Source organism: Meriones unguiculatus, chromosome 7, assembly GCF_030254825.1.
Source record: "Meriones unguiculatus strain TT.TT164.6M chromosome 7, Bangor_MerUng_6.1, whole genome shotgun sequence".
In the NCBI taxonomy this organism is placed as follows: domain Eukaryota; kingdom Metazoa; phylum Chordata; class Mammalia; order Rodentia; family Muridae; genus Meriones; species Meriones unguiculatus.
In genome coordinates this window covers 106,321,695-106,342,973 of record NC_083355.1, presented here as the reverse complement: position 1 = coordinate 106,342,973, position 21,279 = coordinate 106,321,695, and the positions used below count along the sequence as shown (strand labels likewise).

The following is a 21,279-nucleotide window of genomic DNA, read 5'->3' as shown; positions in this document are numbered from 1 at the left end:
TAACATTAATAGCACAAAAGTGAGAAGAAAGAATAAAGCTGATTAGGAGTAGTGTATTGTACATTACTATGTCACTACATAGTAAGCTAGAGACTACCCGTTAAGAAAATAAAATAAAAACCAATTAAAAGAATAAAATGTTAGGCTAAAAAGATATATATATATATATATATATCCAATGAAAAATAAAGAAAAAAACAATAGAAGAATAAAAATTGATGTATGTAAAATGACAAGCACAAGGCTAGTTGTAATCAGTAACAGCATTAATTACAAATAGCTAAATATTCTAACCAAAAAGCAGCAGTTGTCAGACTTCATGTAAAAACAGATAATAGGTCGAACTATGGAATGTCAAAAGGAGACACACTACAGAGTTTAAATATATAAATATTCTAAATGGGAGAAAGATGAGAAAATAAAAAAGCAGCAACCACAAGAAAGCTGGATAATGTCAGGTTCAAGGAAATTAGAAAATTTTAAATAAGTAGCAACATATATTAGATGAATAAAATACATTTGTAAATTGCTATGGTTATAAAGGTATTCTAGTGTAGGCAGGGAAGCTTGGGCTGTCAGCAGCTTAGTTTGGTTAGGAGAGAGACGAATCGCCTCGGAAGGGCCTCAGATATTCCTCTCCTGAGTTTTGGCACCAGATGAATGAAATGAGGGCTCCTCCAGGGTATGGTTGAGGAGAAGGATTTTATTGTAGATCTGAGGGAGAGTGTAGCAAGAGGCATCTGGAAGAGTCCAGAGCAGGGAGAAAAAATAGTAAGACTGAACATGACCAATAGACTGAACCTGGCCGGGTGATTAAGTGGTGGTGTTTCAGCAAGAAAGGAAGAGTAGAGAAGATGAAAGAAGACCAAGAGAGGAGCCAAGGGCTGGGGGGGGGGGGTGCGAGGACCAAGAATGCTCATGGCTGAAACATTAGGGTTATATAGGAATGAGAAGCTTGGCGAAGGGAAGCAAAGCCCCTGAGTTGGAGAGGTGTAGGGTAGGGGACAGGGTACTTGCTGAGAGAGCCTAGAGGCCAGCTCATACTTTGGTATGCCAGTGGGCACCTTAGCTGTTTGTCCCAGGTTTCTTTGGGACCTGACAGATAAGTTATACATGTGTCAGACAAAATGGGCATAGAAACAAACAAAATATTATTACTTGATATTGGTTGGAGACATTTCACAGTGACTGAAGGGTCAAATGCATTAGAAAGATGTGATGATTATAAATAAACATGCATACCAAATACATAAAGCAAAAACTGAAAGAAATGGAAGAAGAAGTAGACAATGCAAAATACTGTCTTACCTCAATAATTGTAAACACACTAGGGAAAATATCAAAAAGGAAATAAAAGACTTGATCAACACTTTACCTACTCATAACAAGTGTATATAGAATTCTCTTAAACAGCATCAGTAACAACAATGTACAGAATATTTTGGAACAATAACAAGGTACATATGGAACATTAAGATAGTTCTTATTTGAGACCATTAAAACCTCAATAAATTTAAGGATTTTAAAGCATTAAGAAGTATGTTCTCTGAGTACAAGGAAGTAAAATTAGAAATTAAAAACAACAACAACAAAAAACCGTGTTCTTTACAAATGCAACTTCATCAACACATCCCTAAATTGAAAAAGAAAATGTGTCAAAGAAGAAAAGCAACCAGAAGATACTTTAATTGGAAAATATGAACATATGACTTATTTAAGCCTTTGACATGTTGCTAAGGTGATGCTTAATAGCAGATGTATAGCTGTAACTGCCCTAGTTTAAGAAAAGAATTAAAACCCCATCGTCAGTAACTCAACTCTCTGCCTTTAGCCATTGCAGAAGGAAGGTCAAACTAACTTAAAGCAAAGAAAAGAGCAGAAAATAATAAAGACCAGAAGACAATCCAACAGAGACCATGCAAACATGAGAAAAATCAGTGAAAGCAAAAAGTGGTCTTAAAAAAAAAAAAAGTTTATAAGCTTTTAGCTAAACTGACCAAAATTTTTAAGACTGCAAAATCAGGAATGATATAGAAGAAATGACTTTTGAATTAAAAATTAATTACAACAGAGTATTATGAGCAATTAAGTAACAACATTCAGTTAACTGGGTGTTAGGCCTAGCCAAGGTTAGTAGCCATGGCTATAATACCAACGTTCAAGAAGCTAAGGCAGTAGGATTGTAAGTTGAGGTTAGCCCAGGAAATTTGATGACACCTTTTGTTGAAAAGCAAACAAAAAATTAGGAAGGAAGAGAAGCATTTCTAGGATGCTCTGGAGTACTGGAATTGACTCCACTGATGATGGTCTCAAGGAAGTAGAAGTGTACTTGAAGACAATGCAGGGCCCAAGTGTCTTCACTGGTGAATGTAACTAAGCTTTTTGTTACTGTTGTTGTTGTTGTTTGTTTGTTTTCAAGACAGGGTTTCTCTGTGAGGCCTTGGCTGTTCTGGACTCTTTTTGTAGACCAGGCTGGCTTCAAACTCTCAGAAATCCATCTGCCTCTACCTCCCCAAGTGCTGGGATTAAAGGCATATGCCACTCTGCCCTGCTGTAACTAAACATTTAAAGAAGAACTAATACCAAAAATTTCATAAACTTGGCCAAAATATGGAAAACACTTTCCAACTTGTCCTCTGAAGCCAGTATTATCTTAGTGTACAAACCAGATGAAAACATTATAAGAAAACACGGACTTACATCTCTCATGAATGAAGTGCAAAATTACTCAACAAAATTCTGCCAGACTGTATTCAGGAGTAAATAAGAAGGATTATATAGCTTGACCAAGTAGGATTAATCTTAGGAGTACAAGATTGTCTTAAAATCCAAGACTCATTATACCATATCAGTAGAATAAAGGACTATATGATCTTCTCAGTAAATATAGAAAAAGCATTGGCTAAAACTCAACATTCATTTATGATGAAAAACACAGACCAAAACAGGGAAAGAAGGCAAAGAAGTGAACTTTCCAATTGGAGAAAACATATATGAAAACAAAATACAGTGAACATAGTATTTAATGATGAAGGATCAAATGCTTCCCTCTTCAAGTCAGACATGGAGTGAATATCTATGTTTGCCACTTTATTAAACATTGTAGTCTGGGAAAGATCACAAAAGACCTATAGATTTGCGAAGTAGGAAGAAAAACTTAAGATGACATGATCTTACTACATTCTAAAGAACCCATTAAAAATATAAGAATCAATTCACAAGTTAAGCAGAGTTTCAGTATATAAGCAGCATTCATCTAAAATTTGATATTCTTATAGTGAGGAGTCTGAAAAGTAAATCAAGAGAACAATTTCATTTAGCATAGAATAAAAACAATAAAACATTAGGCAATAAAGAACAGGAAAACCTCACACATTGTTCACAGGGTGAAAGTGAACTATATAAATGGAAAATCATGACATAATCATGGAATGTTAGGGGTGGCAATATTCCTAAATTGAATATCAGACTTCAAAACTTCAGGTCATATTATTGTAGAAATAATAAGGTGATCCCAAAATTCAGGTGGAAACTTAAGGGGCTGAGGAGAACTGAAGAAAGAACCAAGATAAAAAAACTCACCTCCTGATTTCAAAAATATTGTAATACTCCTACTACTTGAGAGACTAAGGGTGCTTGAGCCTAGGAGTTGGAAGTCAGCCTGGGCAATAGTGAGACTTGACCTCAGAAAAACAAAAACGACAATACTATTCTGATTGTAAAAATGAGACTCCAAGGCTGGGTGTTGTGACACATGCCTTTAAACCCAGCACTAGGGGAGGCAGAGGCAGGCATATCCCTGTAAATTCAAGGACAGCCTGGTCTGCAAAGCGAGTCTGGGACAGCCAAGGTTATACATAGAAACCCTGTCTTAAAACAAACAAACAACAACAAAAAGGTGACTCTGGTATAAAGACAGACCTATAATGTTGTTGTTGTTGTTTTGGAGTTTAGGTTTTTTGTTGTTGTTGATGATTGGTTGGTTTTGGTTTTTCAAGACAGGGTTTCTCTGTGTAGCCCTGGCTATCCTTTGTAGAACAGGCTGGCCTTGAACTCAGAGATCCACGTGCCTCTGCCTCCCTAGTGCTGGTATTAAGAGTGTGCACTACCACTACCTGACTTTAGACCTATAATTTATGTGGTTGGTAGAACAGAACCTAGAGTCCAGAAATCCTCACATTCACAGTCAACTGGCTTTTCAGCAAGAGTGACAGTGAAGAAGAGGTTTTCAACTAATGGTGATGAAGCTGGATAGCTATATGATAAAGTATGAAATTGAGCCATACCTCCCAACATAAACAAAACTCTAAACTGAATGAATCAAAGACTAAGGATAAGGGTCTTAAGAGACCATAATTGCTATAAAAGTCTTAGACAAAAATGTTGCAAATCTTTGTGGCATTGAATTTTGTAATAATTTTTTACATATGTCATCAGAAGCACAAGCATTTGAAGGTAGATAAATTGGAATTTCTGGGATTTGGAGGCAATTCAGTTGATTAGGGTAGAAGCTATACAAATCTGAACAAACAGATTATTGAATTTTGTACTTGAAGTGGGTAAATTCGTGGTGTGTTAAGTATATCTCAAAAACAAAGCAGTCAGTGAGAGTAACTTTCATGTGTATTTCACTGCAAAAGATGTAGAGGTGTTCACTGGGTCCTTTAAACATTTTAAGTAATACTACATATTCAGGAAATGACAGTTGAAACTTTAATGAGATGTGCTACATGCTGAGCAGAACCAAGACTGAGGGGTGGCAACTAGTCAGCCTCTTGACTTTCCTCAGCTTGTACTGTGTCTGCTTCTGGTTACTGTGCTTACTGTAGCTTCTGCTGTTAGATTCCCTGGGGTGCCTCATTTCTGCTTTACCACTCTTAAAGCCTGGATGACTGGATAGAATTACCTGTAAAGTATATAACATAAACCTGTAAAAATACTGGTTTTTATGAATGTCTTAACAATCTATCTCAGAAGTAGAAAAATGTATTGCTTGTCTTGGATTTATAGTTTCTTTTTCTTGAGTCTACCCAGCAATGGAAAAGCACTTCGTATATCCTAGGCAACAGTACTTCACAGAAAGCTATTGTCTTTGTTTAATAGATAAAGAATTGGAGATCAGAGAGACTTAATTTGCTCACAGCAGGACAACAGTAGAACCATTGTCTAGTTTGGGTCTCTCAGTTATAAATCCCTCATTTCTCTAAATGTGTCACAGTGCCTCTGAGATAGGAAATTATTGGAGGTATTTCGTTTTGTTTTACACTGGACTGTCCTTTCAGTTTTAATGATTGTTTTCAGAGAGGGGAAGCATCATTGAGAGGAGTGACGAGAACATAATGGGGCAAAGAATGTAAGCAAAGTTCATAACACATATAAAGGTGTAGGAATGAAATCCATTCTTTTGTATGCTGATTAAAAATAACAGAAAGCAAAGATAGACATACAAAACAGCAGTATAAATTAATTTTTATTAAATTAAAAAATATCTATTGAGTGTTATATTCATGCCTTTGTGGTAGCATAGTATGGTGACTATATTGGTCTTGATGCTTAAAAATGCAGTGTAGCAGAGAAAGAAAGGAGTACAACCTAAATTAGGAACACAGCAAGATAAGTTCATTGGTAAAAAGTCTTTAATAATATAGTTATGCCATGAGGAAGAAATTGGCTCTGTTGAAGTTGGTCATAGAAAATGAAGTGATTGAATTGAACATTTGAGACTTTGTGGGAATTTGTCCATTTTATATATATATCTGTGCTGTGACTATGGAAATTTAAGCTTAAGTAAATAACTGCTTAAAAATAGAAAGATCTGTTGTTCATTTGTTGCAATGTTGTGTTCCTTTACACCTTTTAAATAATTAGCTTTGTGTTCAGAAACATTAAAAACATCTTGCAAAATACAGAAAGGAAGAAATGTTCTTTGTGGTTAGTCTCTGATGAAATTAGAGTTCATTTTTTTTAAAGAAAGGTTATTGTCATGTATAATTTTTAACACTTTATAATAGTAATAACCTATTGTTACCTAATTTCTTAATGCTAATGATAAGTGTTTCTTTTTACTCCCAATGAGGCAACCAACCCTCTTTTTTTATAGCCATTTTGCCTCTACAAAATTGGAATCTATTTAAAGGCTTAAAACTAATGATTGGCAACTATTGCACATGGTAAGATAGGATGTTGCTTGTGTTTTGTTTGGGCTTGTGTGGGATTGTATGGGGATGGTTTGGTTGTCATCTGGCTGATGTTTGATGCTCTACAGTAAGTTGCACACTGAGGAAGAGGGCGCTGATATTCTGTCTTTGAAGAAGTCTTAAATCTGCGGATTTTGTGTCCGCAGACAGTTTTAATGACATTGCTCTTTGTACATTAATTTGTTTGGTTTAGGATGAGCATTGTTTTAGGAAATTGTATGACGTTATGAAAGTAATATACTTTCTTTGAAACTGTCATATACTGGGAGTTATGCAAAAATAAATTAATGGTTAAGCCAAAGTGATTAAAAGGAGTTATTTCCTTTCATTTGTGAATGCAAATCAAAGAAAGAAAAAATATATTTCGTTTTTAGATTATATAAATGGTGGAGAACTTTTTACTCATCTTTCTCAAAGAGAGCGTTTCACAGAGCACGAAGTGCAGATCTATGTTGGAGAGATCGTGCTTGCCCTGGAACACCTGCATAAGGTAAGGCGCTTCGTCTTTGCAGTTCCCTGTGGAACAGCCTGTTAACTGGCGTGTTGCTGGAGCTAAACACGTTGATGTTTTCACATGTTGTCTTAGGGCTTATGCATGTTACTGTGTTCTCAGTTTCGTATTTGCTTTTTGCTGGGCTTGGTGTGGTGTGCCTACAATCCCAGCACATGGGAAGCTGAGGCGGAAGGATCATGAGTTGAAGGTCAAGCTGAGTTACAAAGTGAGACCACCCCCCCAGCTAAATAAATGAACAGAAAATAGATTTTTTTTTCTGTTGTGTTTTGAGACACAAAAAAATTAACAAAAATAAAAAACTTGAGCTTTTTTCTTTTTGTTTGTCTTTATGAAAAATCTCAGTGTTTTGCTTAGTATAATGTATCATCAGAATAAAAGTTGTTGGTTGTTAAAATGAAGCCCCAAGTTGTAAAATGTATTTTCTTAATTGTGACTTGCTCCATTACACAACCTGTCTGTTCTCAGAGGGTCCTTCCTGATTTTACTGATGATTTGGAGTTATTTCTTTCCCTCCTGTGTTAACTTACTTTTGCACCTACCCTGCTCTGCTCTTCTCATTGTCTCCATGTGGCATGATCTCAGAGACTGAAACTTTACCTGGACGTTGTATCTATGATCCTATTGGAACTCTGTGCAAATAAGTTTAATTGTATTATTGCAGATATTCTTAACTCTGGTCCAAGAAATCTTGACTTAACTTACTTAAATTATTGGAGAAGTGGGTGGTTTCTGTGTTGCCTCAGTATGATGGGTTTGCTCAGAAATAGAAAATGCTAAAGTAATTGATATCAAAGATATGGAAGTTTGTAAAGACACAGTATAATTTGAGTCACCAAATTTCAACAATTCAGATAAATCATGAAGCCACCCTTTGTCATTTTTGTCATTCTTCCCTTATCTTAAGATGAACAGATTAAAGAACGATACATAACATAATAAAAAGAGGTGAGAGTTGAAGAAGAACAATAAGGAAGGCATCTTAAAGGGGCAGGGAGTTTTGATCAGTAATTAAGTCAGAGATGGAGACAATAAATGGGAGAGACTGAGAAAAAATTCTGGAAGGTACAAGAAAATAAGGCAGGCCTAGCCCAGAAGAGAAACAAGACAGGACCAGTAGAGGGAAACAGAATTGTAATATATAGAAAAATCCCAGTACCAGGGAGCTTCAGAGATCAGGGTTGTGAGTTTGAGGCCAGCCTGGTTTTATATAGTGAGACTCTGTCTTAAGTGAAAAGTGAATAAAAATATGTGAGACACAAGAAGAGAGCTGGCAGTGGAGAGGAAGGAGAGCAGGAACAATAAATGGCCATTTTGTGCTGCTTTTGGTAGAATTTTACTATGGTGGCAAGGTTCATGTCTATGCTTATTTTTTGTGTGATATTACTTAGTTTAAACATGTTTATATCAGATATTATATTCTACATAATAAGCTACAAATACCTTTGAAGCTTATAATTAGATACAATATTTTATAATATAACAAAGACAGTAAAACTCACCATAAGTACCAAAGCTAAAACCAAAACACAAAGCCAAATGGGTAAGCTAGAGAACACAGTCTTTAAATTATGTAATACTTAAATTCATTCATTTTGTTTACTAAAGGATTATTCCGTGCCATTCATTATTACTAAACAGTAATAAAACACACGAGTGTAGAGAACATAATGGAACTGGGAATAAATGTGAAGGATATGCAATGAAAGCAGCATAGCAAATGAGTTCTCAGCTCTCCTACCCTAAAAAGACAAGCATACACAAAGCCAGCAATATTCATCTTGATAGAGATGCTAATAATAAGTCTTATAGGAAGAGACTACACATTTATTTGGAAGTGATGAAATTAATTGGTTGGTAAATAATCTGTTTCTAAAAATCTTTTCCAAAGAGGTTTAAATGGAAAGTGCTGCTGGTTCTTAGGTATATGTAATGCTCCAAGTCAAGTGTATGTTCAGTAAACATCTGTGTTTTCCTTCCTGTGTCTCTTGTAAACCACCGAAGCTCTCATAGAAAAATTATCTGTTTTTTTTTTTTGTTTGTTTGTTTTTGTTTGGGGGGATTGTTTTTATCTTTTAATGAGGAATGTATAATTTTGATTTCAGTTTTGAGAGATTATTAATAATCTGCTTTCTCCTGTATTTGTAATATTGAGGAAAGCAATATTTCAAGGTATCAAAACATTTGATCCATGTACATATAACTAGAAACATAAAGTATAAAGTTGAGGTGGATCAAACACCTTTTATATTTATTTTATATAATTGAAATGTTTTACCATCCTGCTAACATGAAAAACAAAACAGAGAGGCATCTAGTCTTGAACTGTGTAACATTTCACTCAGTGATGAGCCATACATTTGACTGTAGCTGTGACAGTGCTATCCTTGACTCCATCCCTTTTTATGTGATGTGTGTAAACAAACCTGTTGTGCTACCACTCCTATAATAATACACCACGTACCATTATGCACAGCAGAATGAACCCTGATAATCAGTGGCCAAAAGCCAGCCATGCGTCTGGCTTATGTATTTACTCTATGCTTAATCATCATTTTAGAAGGTTTACTGTAAGACAGTTTGCTACGTTTCACTGGAAGCAGCTTTGTATGTCCCATGTTTACTCTGTCTGTGATCATTTTGCTTTTTTTGCCCACATGCTGTTTTGTGGCTTCAGGAGGAATAGGCTATATTTTTTTTTCACTACAACATCAAGGATTGTGTAAGTACAAAGTACACTCCATGATGCTTGCACAATCAAAATCACTTAAAGCATACTTTCCATAAAATACTCTTGTCATAAAGCAATGCATGACTGACTGTATGCATGTTATTTAATGATTTGCTTTGTTGATTTAGAACTAAACATCAAAATTAACCTGTGCTCTTTAACCTTTATGTTTAAGAGCTTGTTATTCAAAAAGCCTTTTTTAATTACCTTTTGTAATTGCTTGTACATTCCATTATACAGGATACCAGATAAGGATATACAATTTGAAAAAGTAGACAGTATAAATATAATAGGATAAATGGTAAATTTTAAAGAAACATTAGTAATTTACAGGTAAGTACATAGTTTGAAAACAAAGAAATGATCAGCATAGGATATGGCTCTTTAAGAAGGTTTTTTGAAGCCATTACAGAGTTGTGGACAAGAATTGTACAAGAATGCCCATGAAGATAATTTGGAGTGAATGTGAAATAAGGAGGATAGAGACAGAAAAAAATCAGTAGTCAATAGGGAGACTCAAGCAGCTGGCTCCGGGGATCGACCCTCATCACACAGAACTAAGACATTTGGAGAGCTTTGGGAAAGCCAGCACTTGAGCCCCAAGATATGGAGTATTTGCTGTCAGAGTTGCCAAGAATCCTGAAGAGGAACTTCCTTAAAGGTAGATAAATGCTGTCTTAATTCATTTAGAAGGTATCTTAAAGTGCATTTTTTTGTTTTGTTTTTGCAGTTGGGGATTATATACCGTGACATTAAGCTTGAAAATATTCTACTTGATTCTAATGGCCATGTGGTGCTGACAGATTTTGGTCTGAGTAAGGAGTTTGTGGCTGATGAAGTGAGTATAATATTTTAATTTAAAGTTAGTAATAGCAGAATGTAAACAAGGATAAAAAATTCATTACCAATAAATAATAGGACAATAGTACCATATGGGTTACAGGTGTTTGTACAGGCTGTTCAAAGGAACATTTTGATATAAATGGACCGACGAGATTTATAGTTTAAAATTATCATGAAAACATCCTATTAGAATAACAGTAAACCACCTGGGCGCAATGGTGTACACCCGTAATCCCAGGGAGGCAGAGGCAGGCAGATCTCTGTGAGTTCTAGGTCACCCTGGTCTACAAAGTGAGTCCAGGACAGCCAAGGCCACAAAGAGAAACCCTCTGTTGAAAAAACAAAAACAAACAAACAAAAATCACAGTAAACCCTTCAGGGATATATCAGAGTCCTCCACTTCGACATTATAGGCATAACTTCTCTATGAAATGTGTCAGGTGTGACTAATATTTAAAATATCCCCTTTTGCCCTTTAAGCGTGGGTGGTGATACTAAGAGAATACAAAGTGAAACACATTTATTTTACATTGTAGCTACCAACTGAGACTTGCTGAGAGGACCTTTAGAGTTCACTGGGCAAAGGTGACAAGGACCTACCAAATCTCATTCTTTAATAATCTTCCTGGGCTTTGCTCAGAAAAAGAAAAAAAAAGAAAGTTTGTTACTAAAACATAGATGCTGATGTACTGATTGTAGATATAGACAGAGGTCTTACATTTTCAGTATTAGTTCAGGGTTGTTTAACATTACAAATGCTTCCAATTACATTTAAAGCTATATATCTACTAATTATAATCAAATGTTAATTTTATATAGGAGTTATAATGAAGTATTTTCAACTACTAATTATTTAAGAGAACTAATTGAGTTTGGGGGCCAATTTTGTTGCTATCAAGGAAATTATTGATGTAGAACACACAATCATAGTAAAAGTATTGTAATACAAGACTTCACTGAATATAACACATCATTACTGAGTTCCAAATTAAGTATAGATTGATCATCCCAAACCCAAAATTTCAAAATGTAAAACTGCGTGAGTGCCAACATAATGTCATAAATGAAAATGTCATACCTGCCATCTTGTGATGTGTCACAGTCAAAATATAGGCACACAACCTAGTTTATTCAGTGTCCCTCAAGACCAAGAGTCTCTGTCAATTGTGGTACATCTTTTGCATGAATGCCCAAATTCTCCAGTACAGGCCCCTCACCCACAGAAGGAAGTTAGCGTAGACATATGCAGCCTTCTGCACAAGAATCAGGTGAGTAAAGTAAATAGTCCTGTATTTTCTAAGGAAATAGAAGCTGTCATCAAAAATCTCCCATCCCAGGGCCAGATGGTTTCAGCACAGAATTCTACCAGACCTTCAAAGAAGAGCTAATACCAATACTCTTAAAATATTCTAAATATAAACAGAAGGAACATTACCAACCTCATTCTATGAGGCCATAGTCACCTTGATACTTAAACTGCACAAAGATCCAACAAAGAAAGAGAATTTCAAACCAATTTCTCTTATGAACAAAAATACTCGATAAAATACTCTCAAACCGAATCCAAGAACACATCAAAGATATCCACCGTGACCAAGTAGGCTTCATCCCAGGCATGCAAGGGTGCCTCAATATATGGAAATCCATCAGTGTAATCCACCCATATAAAAAAATTAAAGAAAAAAAAACCCACATGCTCATTTCCTTAGATGCTGAAAAAGCCTTTGACAAAATTCAACTCCCTTTCATGTTCAAAAGTTTTGGAGACATCAAGGATACAAGGCACATACCTAAACATAGTAAAGACAATATAGAGCAAGCCTCTAGCCAACATCAAACTAAACAGAAGGAAACTTATATCAGTTCCACTGAAATCAGGGGTAAGGCAAGGATACCCTCTCTCTCCATATCTCTTCAACATAGTACTGGAAGTCCTAGCTAGAGCAATAAGACAACTAAAGGAGATGAAGGGGATACACATTATCAGAAAGAAAGAAGTCAAAGTATCACTATTTGCAGATGATATGATAGTATACATAAGGGACCCCAAAAATTCAACCAGAGAACTCCTTCAGCTGATAAACACCTTCAAGCAAAGTGGCTGGATACAAAATTAACTCAAAAATATCAGTCACCCTCCTGTATACAGAAGACAAAAGGGAGAAAGAAATTAGGGAAACAACACCCTTCACAATAGCTGTAAATAACTTAAAGTATCTTGGTGTAACTCTAACCAAGCAAGTGAGAGACTTGTATGAAAGAAAAAAAAAAAACTTCAAGTTTCTGGAGCTGAATTTCTTACCATACCATACTACACTAGCAAGAAAGCTGGATCACTAGAGATCTCTTTTTCTTACTGTTTTTTTTTGGGGGGGGGAGGGGGTTGTTGTTGTTGTTTGTTTGTTTGTTTTTGGACCAGCAGCCAGTGCATATTTAGCGTGGCTGGACTAGATGAAAATGTCTTGATTTTGTTTTGTTGATCGCTATTCTGTTCACCCTCCAACTGAAGTTCTTATCAAAAACAATGTAGCCCTTTAAAGTTCTGCCATATGAGCAGATTAAGTCCTAACTTGCTGAGGAGTAAAAGTGAAAATTCTTGCTTGAATCACATGCTAGCACAGTGAACAGAGGCATGGGTGTGGATCAACTGCCAGTAGCATATCTTCTCACCCAAACTTAAAATACAGTGTCCAGTAACCTTTAAACCTCCCAAACAGCCAACCCAAGGATTCTGGACAAGCCTTTGTGATGCATGATTGTTTTTCTCCATTAAGACAATGCCATATTTTTTAGTACTAAATACACACTTGTGAATAAATAAAAAAGAGTGATTGGTTAGTGGTTGTATATAAACTTAGAGCCAGTAATATAGGTGATGCTGAACAACTACAAGTTGCCCACAGGGGTAGGTAAAGGAGTTATAACTCTAGCTTTCTGATGAGTCAGTGTAAACCTTGCTTCCTGCACAGAATTATTTAAAAAGCTCTTAGAATCACATTCAAGCTCTGACGGTCTCTTTGTCATATGTATGCACATACATGCTGTGTATAAAACCTAAGTAAATTTTCCAATTAGAATTTTATCTTATCCTCAAGATACCATTATATATATATATATAATTTATATAATATATATAATATATATAGTGTAGTGTGCTAGAATCCAAGTTTAAAAAATTGAAATCTAAAACACTTCTGGTCTCAAGCATTTTAGGTAGGGATAATTAAATCTATCTGTAGGTCTGATTGCTTTTTGGAATATTTCCAAAACCAGTCCTGAGTGTCTTAGCTAGGGTTTTGTTGCTGTGATAAAACACTATGGCCAAACATAACTTGGAGAGGAAAGGGTTTATTTTGTCTTAGAACTCTCAGGTCATACTTCATCACTGTGAGATGTAAGTCAGGTATCTGGAGGCAGCAGCTGAAGCAGAAGCCATAAAGGAATGCTGCTTACTGACTTACTCCTCAGAGCTTGCTCAGTCCACTTTCTTATACAACTCAGGACCTCCCTCCCAAGGTTGACAACCCCCTCTCCCTGGACTGGGCCCTCCCACCTTAATCTTTAATCAAGAAAATACCATACAAACTTCTACAGGTAATTTGATGGAAGCATTTTCTGTGTTGATCCTCCTTCTCCCAGATAACTAGCATAAAGACTAAAAGTCCTAAATTTTTATCATAGCTATATTAACTTTGTTTAGTCATTCAGCATGTATTTACTGATCACCTCTCAACTAACTAGTACAATGAGAAATAAAATAGGGACTATCTTTGCCTTTATGACACTGTGATTTTAGCTATTTTTTTCTCAGACATATAATAATAGTTATAAAATAGATTAGATTGATTTTGAGAAATTTACTTCCAAGTTTGACTTTTTAAATTCTTTGTGTATGTAGGTGTTTTTCCTACATGTATGTCTATGCATCACATATATGCAGTGCCCATGGAGGCCAGAGAAGGGCATTGGCTTCCTGGAGTTTTAGGTAGTTTTGGGTGGCCATATGGGTGTTATTAGCCTAACCTGGGTCCTCTTCAAGAACAGCAAGTAGTCTTCACTGCCAAGTTGTCTGGCTAGCTCTAGTCCCACGTTTTGTTTTGTTTTTATTTTAAAACACTTTACTCCTCTATAAAAAAACTTAATGGCAACTGTAACATGTAGAGGATTATGTGTTTATTGTTTCTTCCTCTCTAAACCGTGCTAAAGTAAAAAAGGGAAGTATGCATACATCCAAAAGGAAGGTAAGATGATGGCAACTACATTTTGGTCAATGATGAGATGATAGTTCCAACTGAATCCTAGCCTAGTCAGGTAAGAGGTTCAAAAGCAGTCTGCTTTGCACCTCTGACTGCTGAGAACTTCTCAGGAATTGTAGCCACCAGTTGTCCCTCAAGTACAAGTGTAGGTGATCGAGGATCCAGGAGGATTGTTTGGGAGTCTTGTAAGAAAGACATGAGTCCCTATATCTTCAGGCCCTGTGTTACCTCTGTTTACTTAGGTCCCTATGCCTTCATCATACTCAGGAGGAATAGACTGTGTTCAAGGCAGAGTTGAGAGTGAGGATGCCCAATGGAAATTAATGGGGAAAGCAAAACTTGATGCCCTATATTGTTCAGGGCCCATGGTGTGTTCCCAAAACCTCACCATGAGCACAGTAATGTCTTAAACAGGAGTATCGAGGACTCCCACTGAGAAACAAAGGACCAAATGTTGACAGATTGTAACTGGAGAAATGGCTCAGTATTAAGAGTACTTTCTGTTCTGGCAGAGGATCTGGATACAGTTTCCAGCACCAAAGTGGCAAATCGAAACCTTCTTTTGTAACTGCAGTTCAGGGAATCTGATACTCTTTTCTGACCTCAGGCACAAAACCTGGGATACATATATACAGGAAGAACACTCATATATATAAATTTAAAAACAAATAAGCCTTGTTTTAAGAAGTTGACAGATGCTGTCATTGGGGAGTTTGAAAGTGAACCTTTTCAGCCACATCTCAGTAGAGGAGTCTGCAGTCTCATAAGCCCTGTCTGCCTGGGCCACAGAAGCATGACTGTGAAGGTGTATCAGTTTTGTGACTTTTTTAATAATGTATTTCAGTGTAGTGGTTTCTTCTGAAGTGATGTGTTTAAAGTATCTCACCACACTGCCAGATGGTCCTTGTCATGTAGTATGTGGGCTGTCCCCTGACAAAGAGGTCTCTCTAATAATTACTTTCCTCTCTCCCCATGGTACTCACCCATTTGCTCATTCACTGTATCTGTTGAGGAACCTTCCATGTGCTAGATATTAGGCGAAATACAAAGCCAAATAATCATTTGTTGAACATTTAAAAGCACATGTGGCTGATTATTTACAATAGGAGAAAACAGACTGTGTCCCTAGAGAATAGTGAAATGTTGGGACCCAAAACAAAACCAAGGCAAAAATCAAAGCTGATCAGAATTAGGCAGATCTTGGATAGAGTAGTCACAGATCAGCAGATGTCCTGTGTGACTTAAGCAGCCAGTCCCCTCTTATGACCAAAGTGTCCTGTGTTATCTACTGATAAGGTCAAACACCACCCCCTAAGAAAATAATAGCACTTAGTTGTTTCTGTGCAAACATGTTAGAATACAAGCTAAAGCAGAGAGGTATGTTATTGATAAGTTCACTTTCTAGTTGACTGCAAACACCTGTATTTTTTTTCAGTATCTACATTTTATTTAAAAATTATAAAATTGAAAATATTAAGTTATTGTGTTGTTTTGCCACATGATAATCCTTTAGCTCCTAGTTTAAAAGTTAATTTTAATGGTTTTTTTTCTTTTCTAAGCATTAAAGAAATTGCTTATCTTATTGTGAAATCCACAGCTTCTCTAAAAACTTCAATACTACCAAATACATATTTTATAGATATTTATTGTGAACTTACAAATCAATATGTGATATGATACTATTGAAATGAAAATATGATGTCTAATCTGTAGGGTTGTATAGTGAACAGTGTTAAATGTGGGAACATAAGCTTGCTACAGCTCAAAAGTTTAGTGGTAACCATAGTGGAGTCTGTTACTGAGTTATTGAAAGTTTATTGATCAATGATGTCATAAAACAAAGGCCAGAACATTTAGCCTCGGGTCCAAATCTCTTCAGGACTGCCTACGTCATCTTCCTCTGTGACCTCGCAAGGTTGCCTCTCCCAGGATAAGTGATAGAAAACCAGGCAGCCTAGAACATGTCAGAGACAGCCCCTGGTCACCTTACTAGGTGACCTACATGGAGACTTAAGGTGCCTATCAGCTATCATCTGAGCAGGAGGCCTGGTTCCTCTTCATTCATGGTCCATGGTTGGTTCATCAGTCTCCGCAGGCCCCCCAGGCCTCTAATTTCTTGGCTTTGTTGGTCTTTTTATGGAGCACCTGTCCTTCTGGGTCCTTCTATCGATCCAGTCTTCCATTAGACTCCCTATGCTCTGCCGAAAGTTTGAGTGTAAGTCTCAGCATCTGCTTCAATGCTCTGCTGGGTGGAGTCTTTCCGAAGACATCTATGAGAGGCTCCCATCCTGTTCCCTCTCTTCAGTCATATCCAGTGTCTATTCTAAGCCCTTCTGAATAAGAATTAAGCTCCTCCCTAGGGTCTTCCTTGTTACTTAGCTTCTTTGAATCTATGGATTATAGTATAGTTATCCTGTATTGCATGGCTAATATCCGTTTATAAATGAGTATATACCATGTATATCTTTCTGGGTCTGGGTTACCTCACTCAGGATGATTTTTTCCCCAGATCCATCCAGTTGCTTGCAAATTTCATGATGTCCTTGTTTTTAATAGCTGAGTAGTATTCTATCGTGTAGTTGTACTACAGTTTCTTTATCCATTCTTCAGTTGAGGGACATTTGGGTTGTTTCTACTTTTTAGGTATTATGAATAAAGTCAGTATGAACAAAGTTGAGCATCTTTTGGAGAAATGGACTGACTTAAACAGAAAAAACAAACAAAAATCTCTCTGGGTGTCTCATCTTCTCTCTACCTATTTTGCTCTTGTTCTCTGTCCATATGTCTCTATTCTGCCTCTGCTTACTCATTTTAGCACTTCGAATTCTAGTTTGTCTTACACCTCCCTACCAATTGGCTGAAACTCTCTAGCCAGTATCACTCTACTTTTAGTTGTTGTTGTTGTTGTTGTTCTTCTTCTTCTTCCTCTTCCTCCTCCTCCTCCTCCTCCTCCTCCTTCTTCTTTTTTGTCTTACTTATTTGCCCAATGAAAGTCATTGCTGTGGAAGTACAGTACCACCAGCCCCTGACTTATTTTCTTTTGCAGGCTCTTTATACTGCCTGAGGCTTCTTCATAGCTTAGGTGGGGACCCTAACAAATCATGAGCATATATTTTAGAGGTATTTGTTAAATATCTGCATGATTATTTCTAGATAGATGTTGCTAATCTGAATTATATAGAATCGATTTTAGTTTAGTAAACATCTTTTATGACAGTACATACTTTGTACAGTTTGATAGTTTCAGTGGCATGTTCTTTTTCTCAACTATAAAATTTGAGATTCTGGAAGTAAAAGAAAACATAAGTCTCTGCAGACTAGGATGTGTCTTCCACAAGACTTTCTTTGGTAGTTAAGAAATACTTGTTAGGGTCTAGAGAGGTGGCTTAGCAGTTAAGAGCATTTGCTTCTCTTCCAGAGGACCTGGGTTCTATTGGCAGCACCCAAATAGTAGGTTGCAAGTGTCCATAACTCCCATCCCAGGGGATCTGATGTCCTCATCTGGCCTCTATGGGCACCAAGGAACACACATGGTGTAGACCTACAGGCAGGCAAAACATCTGTACAGATGAAATAAAAACCAATAAATCTTTTTTTAATTATTGAGTTAAGGAGATAATCTACTATGTATTGCATATTTAATTCTAATGTGAAATAAGACAGTTAAAAATAAGAATAGGACAAAATGAAGAGAATAACTGTGACAAATTTGTCTTTTTTATTCATAAACAATGAATAAAATAATGAATATAAACAACATAAACAATGAATAAAATAATATGTTGAAAATGATATTTTCATGTGTTGTTCCTTTATGTAAATATGGATTAAAGTTGTGTTTTTTCACACTTTAACAATGAATGTTTAAAAATTTTCATAACAGATAAAAATCCCCAGGTAGACTAAATTATACATTTTAGTCAAGAAAAATAAGTCCTCAACATTTAAAAGTGAGATAACTAAGTTACAGCTCACTGCCATAGTATCTATCCTTAAAAGTAAAAGGCCTGAAGATTGATTATAACTTTTTTAAAAAGCAAATGTTTGATCAGTTCATGTGTAACAAATCATTGATTAATTATTTGATTATGTAAGAAGTATTTTATTATCTTGAAGATAAGATCTTTTGGCTGCTTAGGCATTCACCCTCCAAATCCTAATTTCTTATTCTGTAACATAATAGTTATCTTAGCTACTTATTTGATTGTAATACCAATGTAATAAACCTTCTCATTAAAGTATATTTTGTGTCAAAGACCAGTTTATCACAGGGTGCAGTGAGGTGAGACATAGGGTTGGTAGCTGATCACCCCGCATAGATAAAAAGCTTGAATCTCCAGGCCGGAACTGATTGTAACTGGTGGGGGCTGCCACTGATAACAGCCAGCATAGGCTGCTACTGATGGTAGCTGGCAACTAGAGAAAATGAAAAACAGAACAAAACAAAAACCAATAGATCATGTATGTGTGTGTGTACATACACACACACCACACACACAATGGATGAAGCAAGAGAAGCTTCATCAAGCAAGTTCCAACAAGTTTCAACAGTTTGAGTAGATGGAGCAAATTTCAAAAAGCAAGCTCCAACAGTTTTATTTTTCTTCCACAGCTTATATATCTCAGCAAAATCTTTCAAGCAGTATAAAAAATACAGTGTGATTACATTCTATATTTTTTAGTGAATGATTACAATGAATATACATAAAAAAAACGTGTTCGCCAATACTCTCACATGATCAAATGTTTCACATATTTTGGGTGAGAAACAAGTATGAAAAACAAATTATTCCCAAAATCCATATACATTTGTTACTAAGCAACTTGTTATAGATTAACAAAGTGTAAGCAAGCAAGGTAATTTTTTTCAGCCAGTTTCTGTTTACTGGCAGAATCAGTTATCTTAAAAAGTAATCTTATAAAAAGAATCACAAATCTAAGCTTGTATATAGAAAAAAATCAGCCATTTCTACTTTAAATCTTCAAGGTGCACATCTACTCAACAATTTTGATTAAATCATATCAAGAAGCTGAGGGCAAAAATGTTTACAAAAAATTAATCACCTTGATTACCAGCCCAGTTTCAGTGAGAGGGTCACATCAGCTAGTGCTAATTGGGGTATTGTTCTTGCTCCCTGACCTCAAAAGATCCCTAGCTCAACTATTAATTGTGTGCCTTTCTGAAGTTTAAACTGTTCTTCAAAATTTTCTACATCAGAGCCATTAACAAAAACATCTTAACCTTACTAGTAATCTGTTTTTCCAAATTCTTTCTATAGGTAGTGGTCATTATGGATATATGTATGATTTTAAGTTCAGTCCAAAGGTGGTAACCGAATCATTAATCTGCTTCAGCAATGCCTAAAGATATCAAGCATTATTATTGTGAGTGCCAGTAAAACTGCCCAGTGAGGGGCTGGAAGTTTTTATACAGTTTGTATATTAGGAAGAATATAAAGGCCACAAAACAACACGCAGTACAGTGTTCCATAAAGGCATGAAATCCTTAGGACACAAAGTCCTCCAGGCTCTGCCTCTGCGAGGCTCACCCATTGTGTTTATGCTAACCTGTGGGCCGCATTCTGTGAGTTCTAAAGCCTTTTGTTGTTCCTCTCACATGGGCCTTGACAATTTTGAAATTTAAATCATTGTGTATATCAACTTCTGTTTGTAAGGTATACTATTCATATTTCAGATTATTATGAGCAAAGTTAAAATATACGCAAGAGTCTTGTTATTCTTCCTTTATTTTCTTATTTGTAAGAAAATTACATCTTTAGTAAGTGCCTAGTTAGTAATGTCATTTTCAGGTTTTGCTTACTAAAATGTATATATCTCAAGATAGCCAGGCACACTAGTTACTTTTTTGTTGCTATAATAACGTGCCATGATTGGAAGCATCTTATGAAAAAAAGAGTAAGTCCATCTTGGCCAGGAGACGTGGTAGCAGGCAGACATGGCAGCTGGAGCAGCAAGCTGAGAGGTCACACCCTTAACTGAAAGCGTGCAGCAGAGAGAGCAAAACTCTCAAAGCTTGCCCCCAGTGACATACTTTCTTCAACAAGGCCATTCCTTCTAAACCTCCTCAAACAGCATCACCAACGGGGGACCAAATATTAAAATACCAGAGCCTGTTGGGGACATTCTTTCAAACTACCATACGAGAGAGTAAGGATCTGCACAGCGTTTTTGCAAGAAGAATTACACAATAACTCTTAGTGGCAGTTTATGATTCCCTTCATCCATCTCCTGTCTTGATTAATTTGTGTTACATGTATTCACGATTGATTCTCATTTGCTTACGCCTCTGGGAGGCCTACTAAGTCTCTCTCAATTGTTCCCGTCATTCATTTGCCAAAGTAAGTGACTGTGGGTGATAATTACTCTTCAGGTAAGCCTTGGGCTGGAGGTGTTGGAAAGGAAGAGCACCAGAATCCAAAGTATTAACCTGTGGCCTCAGTTTGTCCTTAGCTGAAAAAAAGATAAATTAAAAGTGGGCCAGCAAGATGGCTCGTGAGCAGAGGCATTTGCTTCCAGGCCTGACCACCTTAGTTTGTTGTGGGATGTACATCGTAAAAGGAGAGAATTGTCCTCTGACTTCCACACACATACACACATAAATAAATAAGCATAATAAAAACAGAAAAGACACGATGTTTTAGTGTTAACATATTTAACTGTAACCATTTGTGAAGTTTCTGCCCCATCCCAGACATCAGAGCAGAACTTTTGACCCTCCAA

General features: G+C 36.3%; 1 protein-coding gene across 3 annotated transcripts in view; it reads left to right on the top strand.

Moving 5' to 3' along the window:
- Rps6ka5 (ribosomal protein S6 kinase A5) overlaps positions 1–21,279 on the top strand; it is a 185,651-nt gene that overhangs the window by 96,195 nt on the left and 68,177 nt on the right. For all 3 annotated transcript variants that reach the window (XM_060388048.1, XM_060388047.1, XM_060388049.1), the window contains exons 4-5: positions 6,572–6,687; positions 10,170–10,277. In XM_060388048.1, the coding sequence (XP_060244031.1) occupies positions 6,572–6,687; positions 10,170–10,277 (224 nt within the window). The remainder of the gene's footprint in view (positions 1–6,571; positions 6,688–10,169; positions 10,278–21,279) is intronic.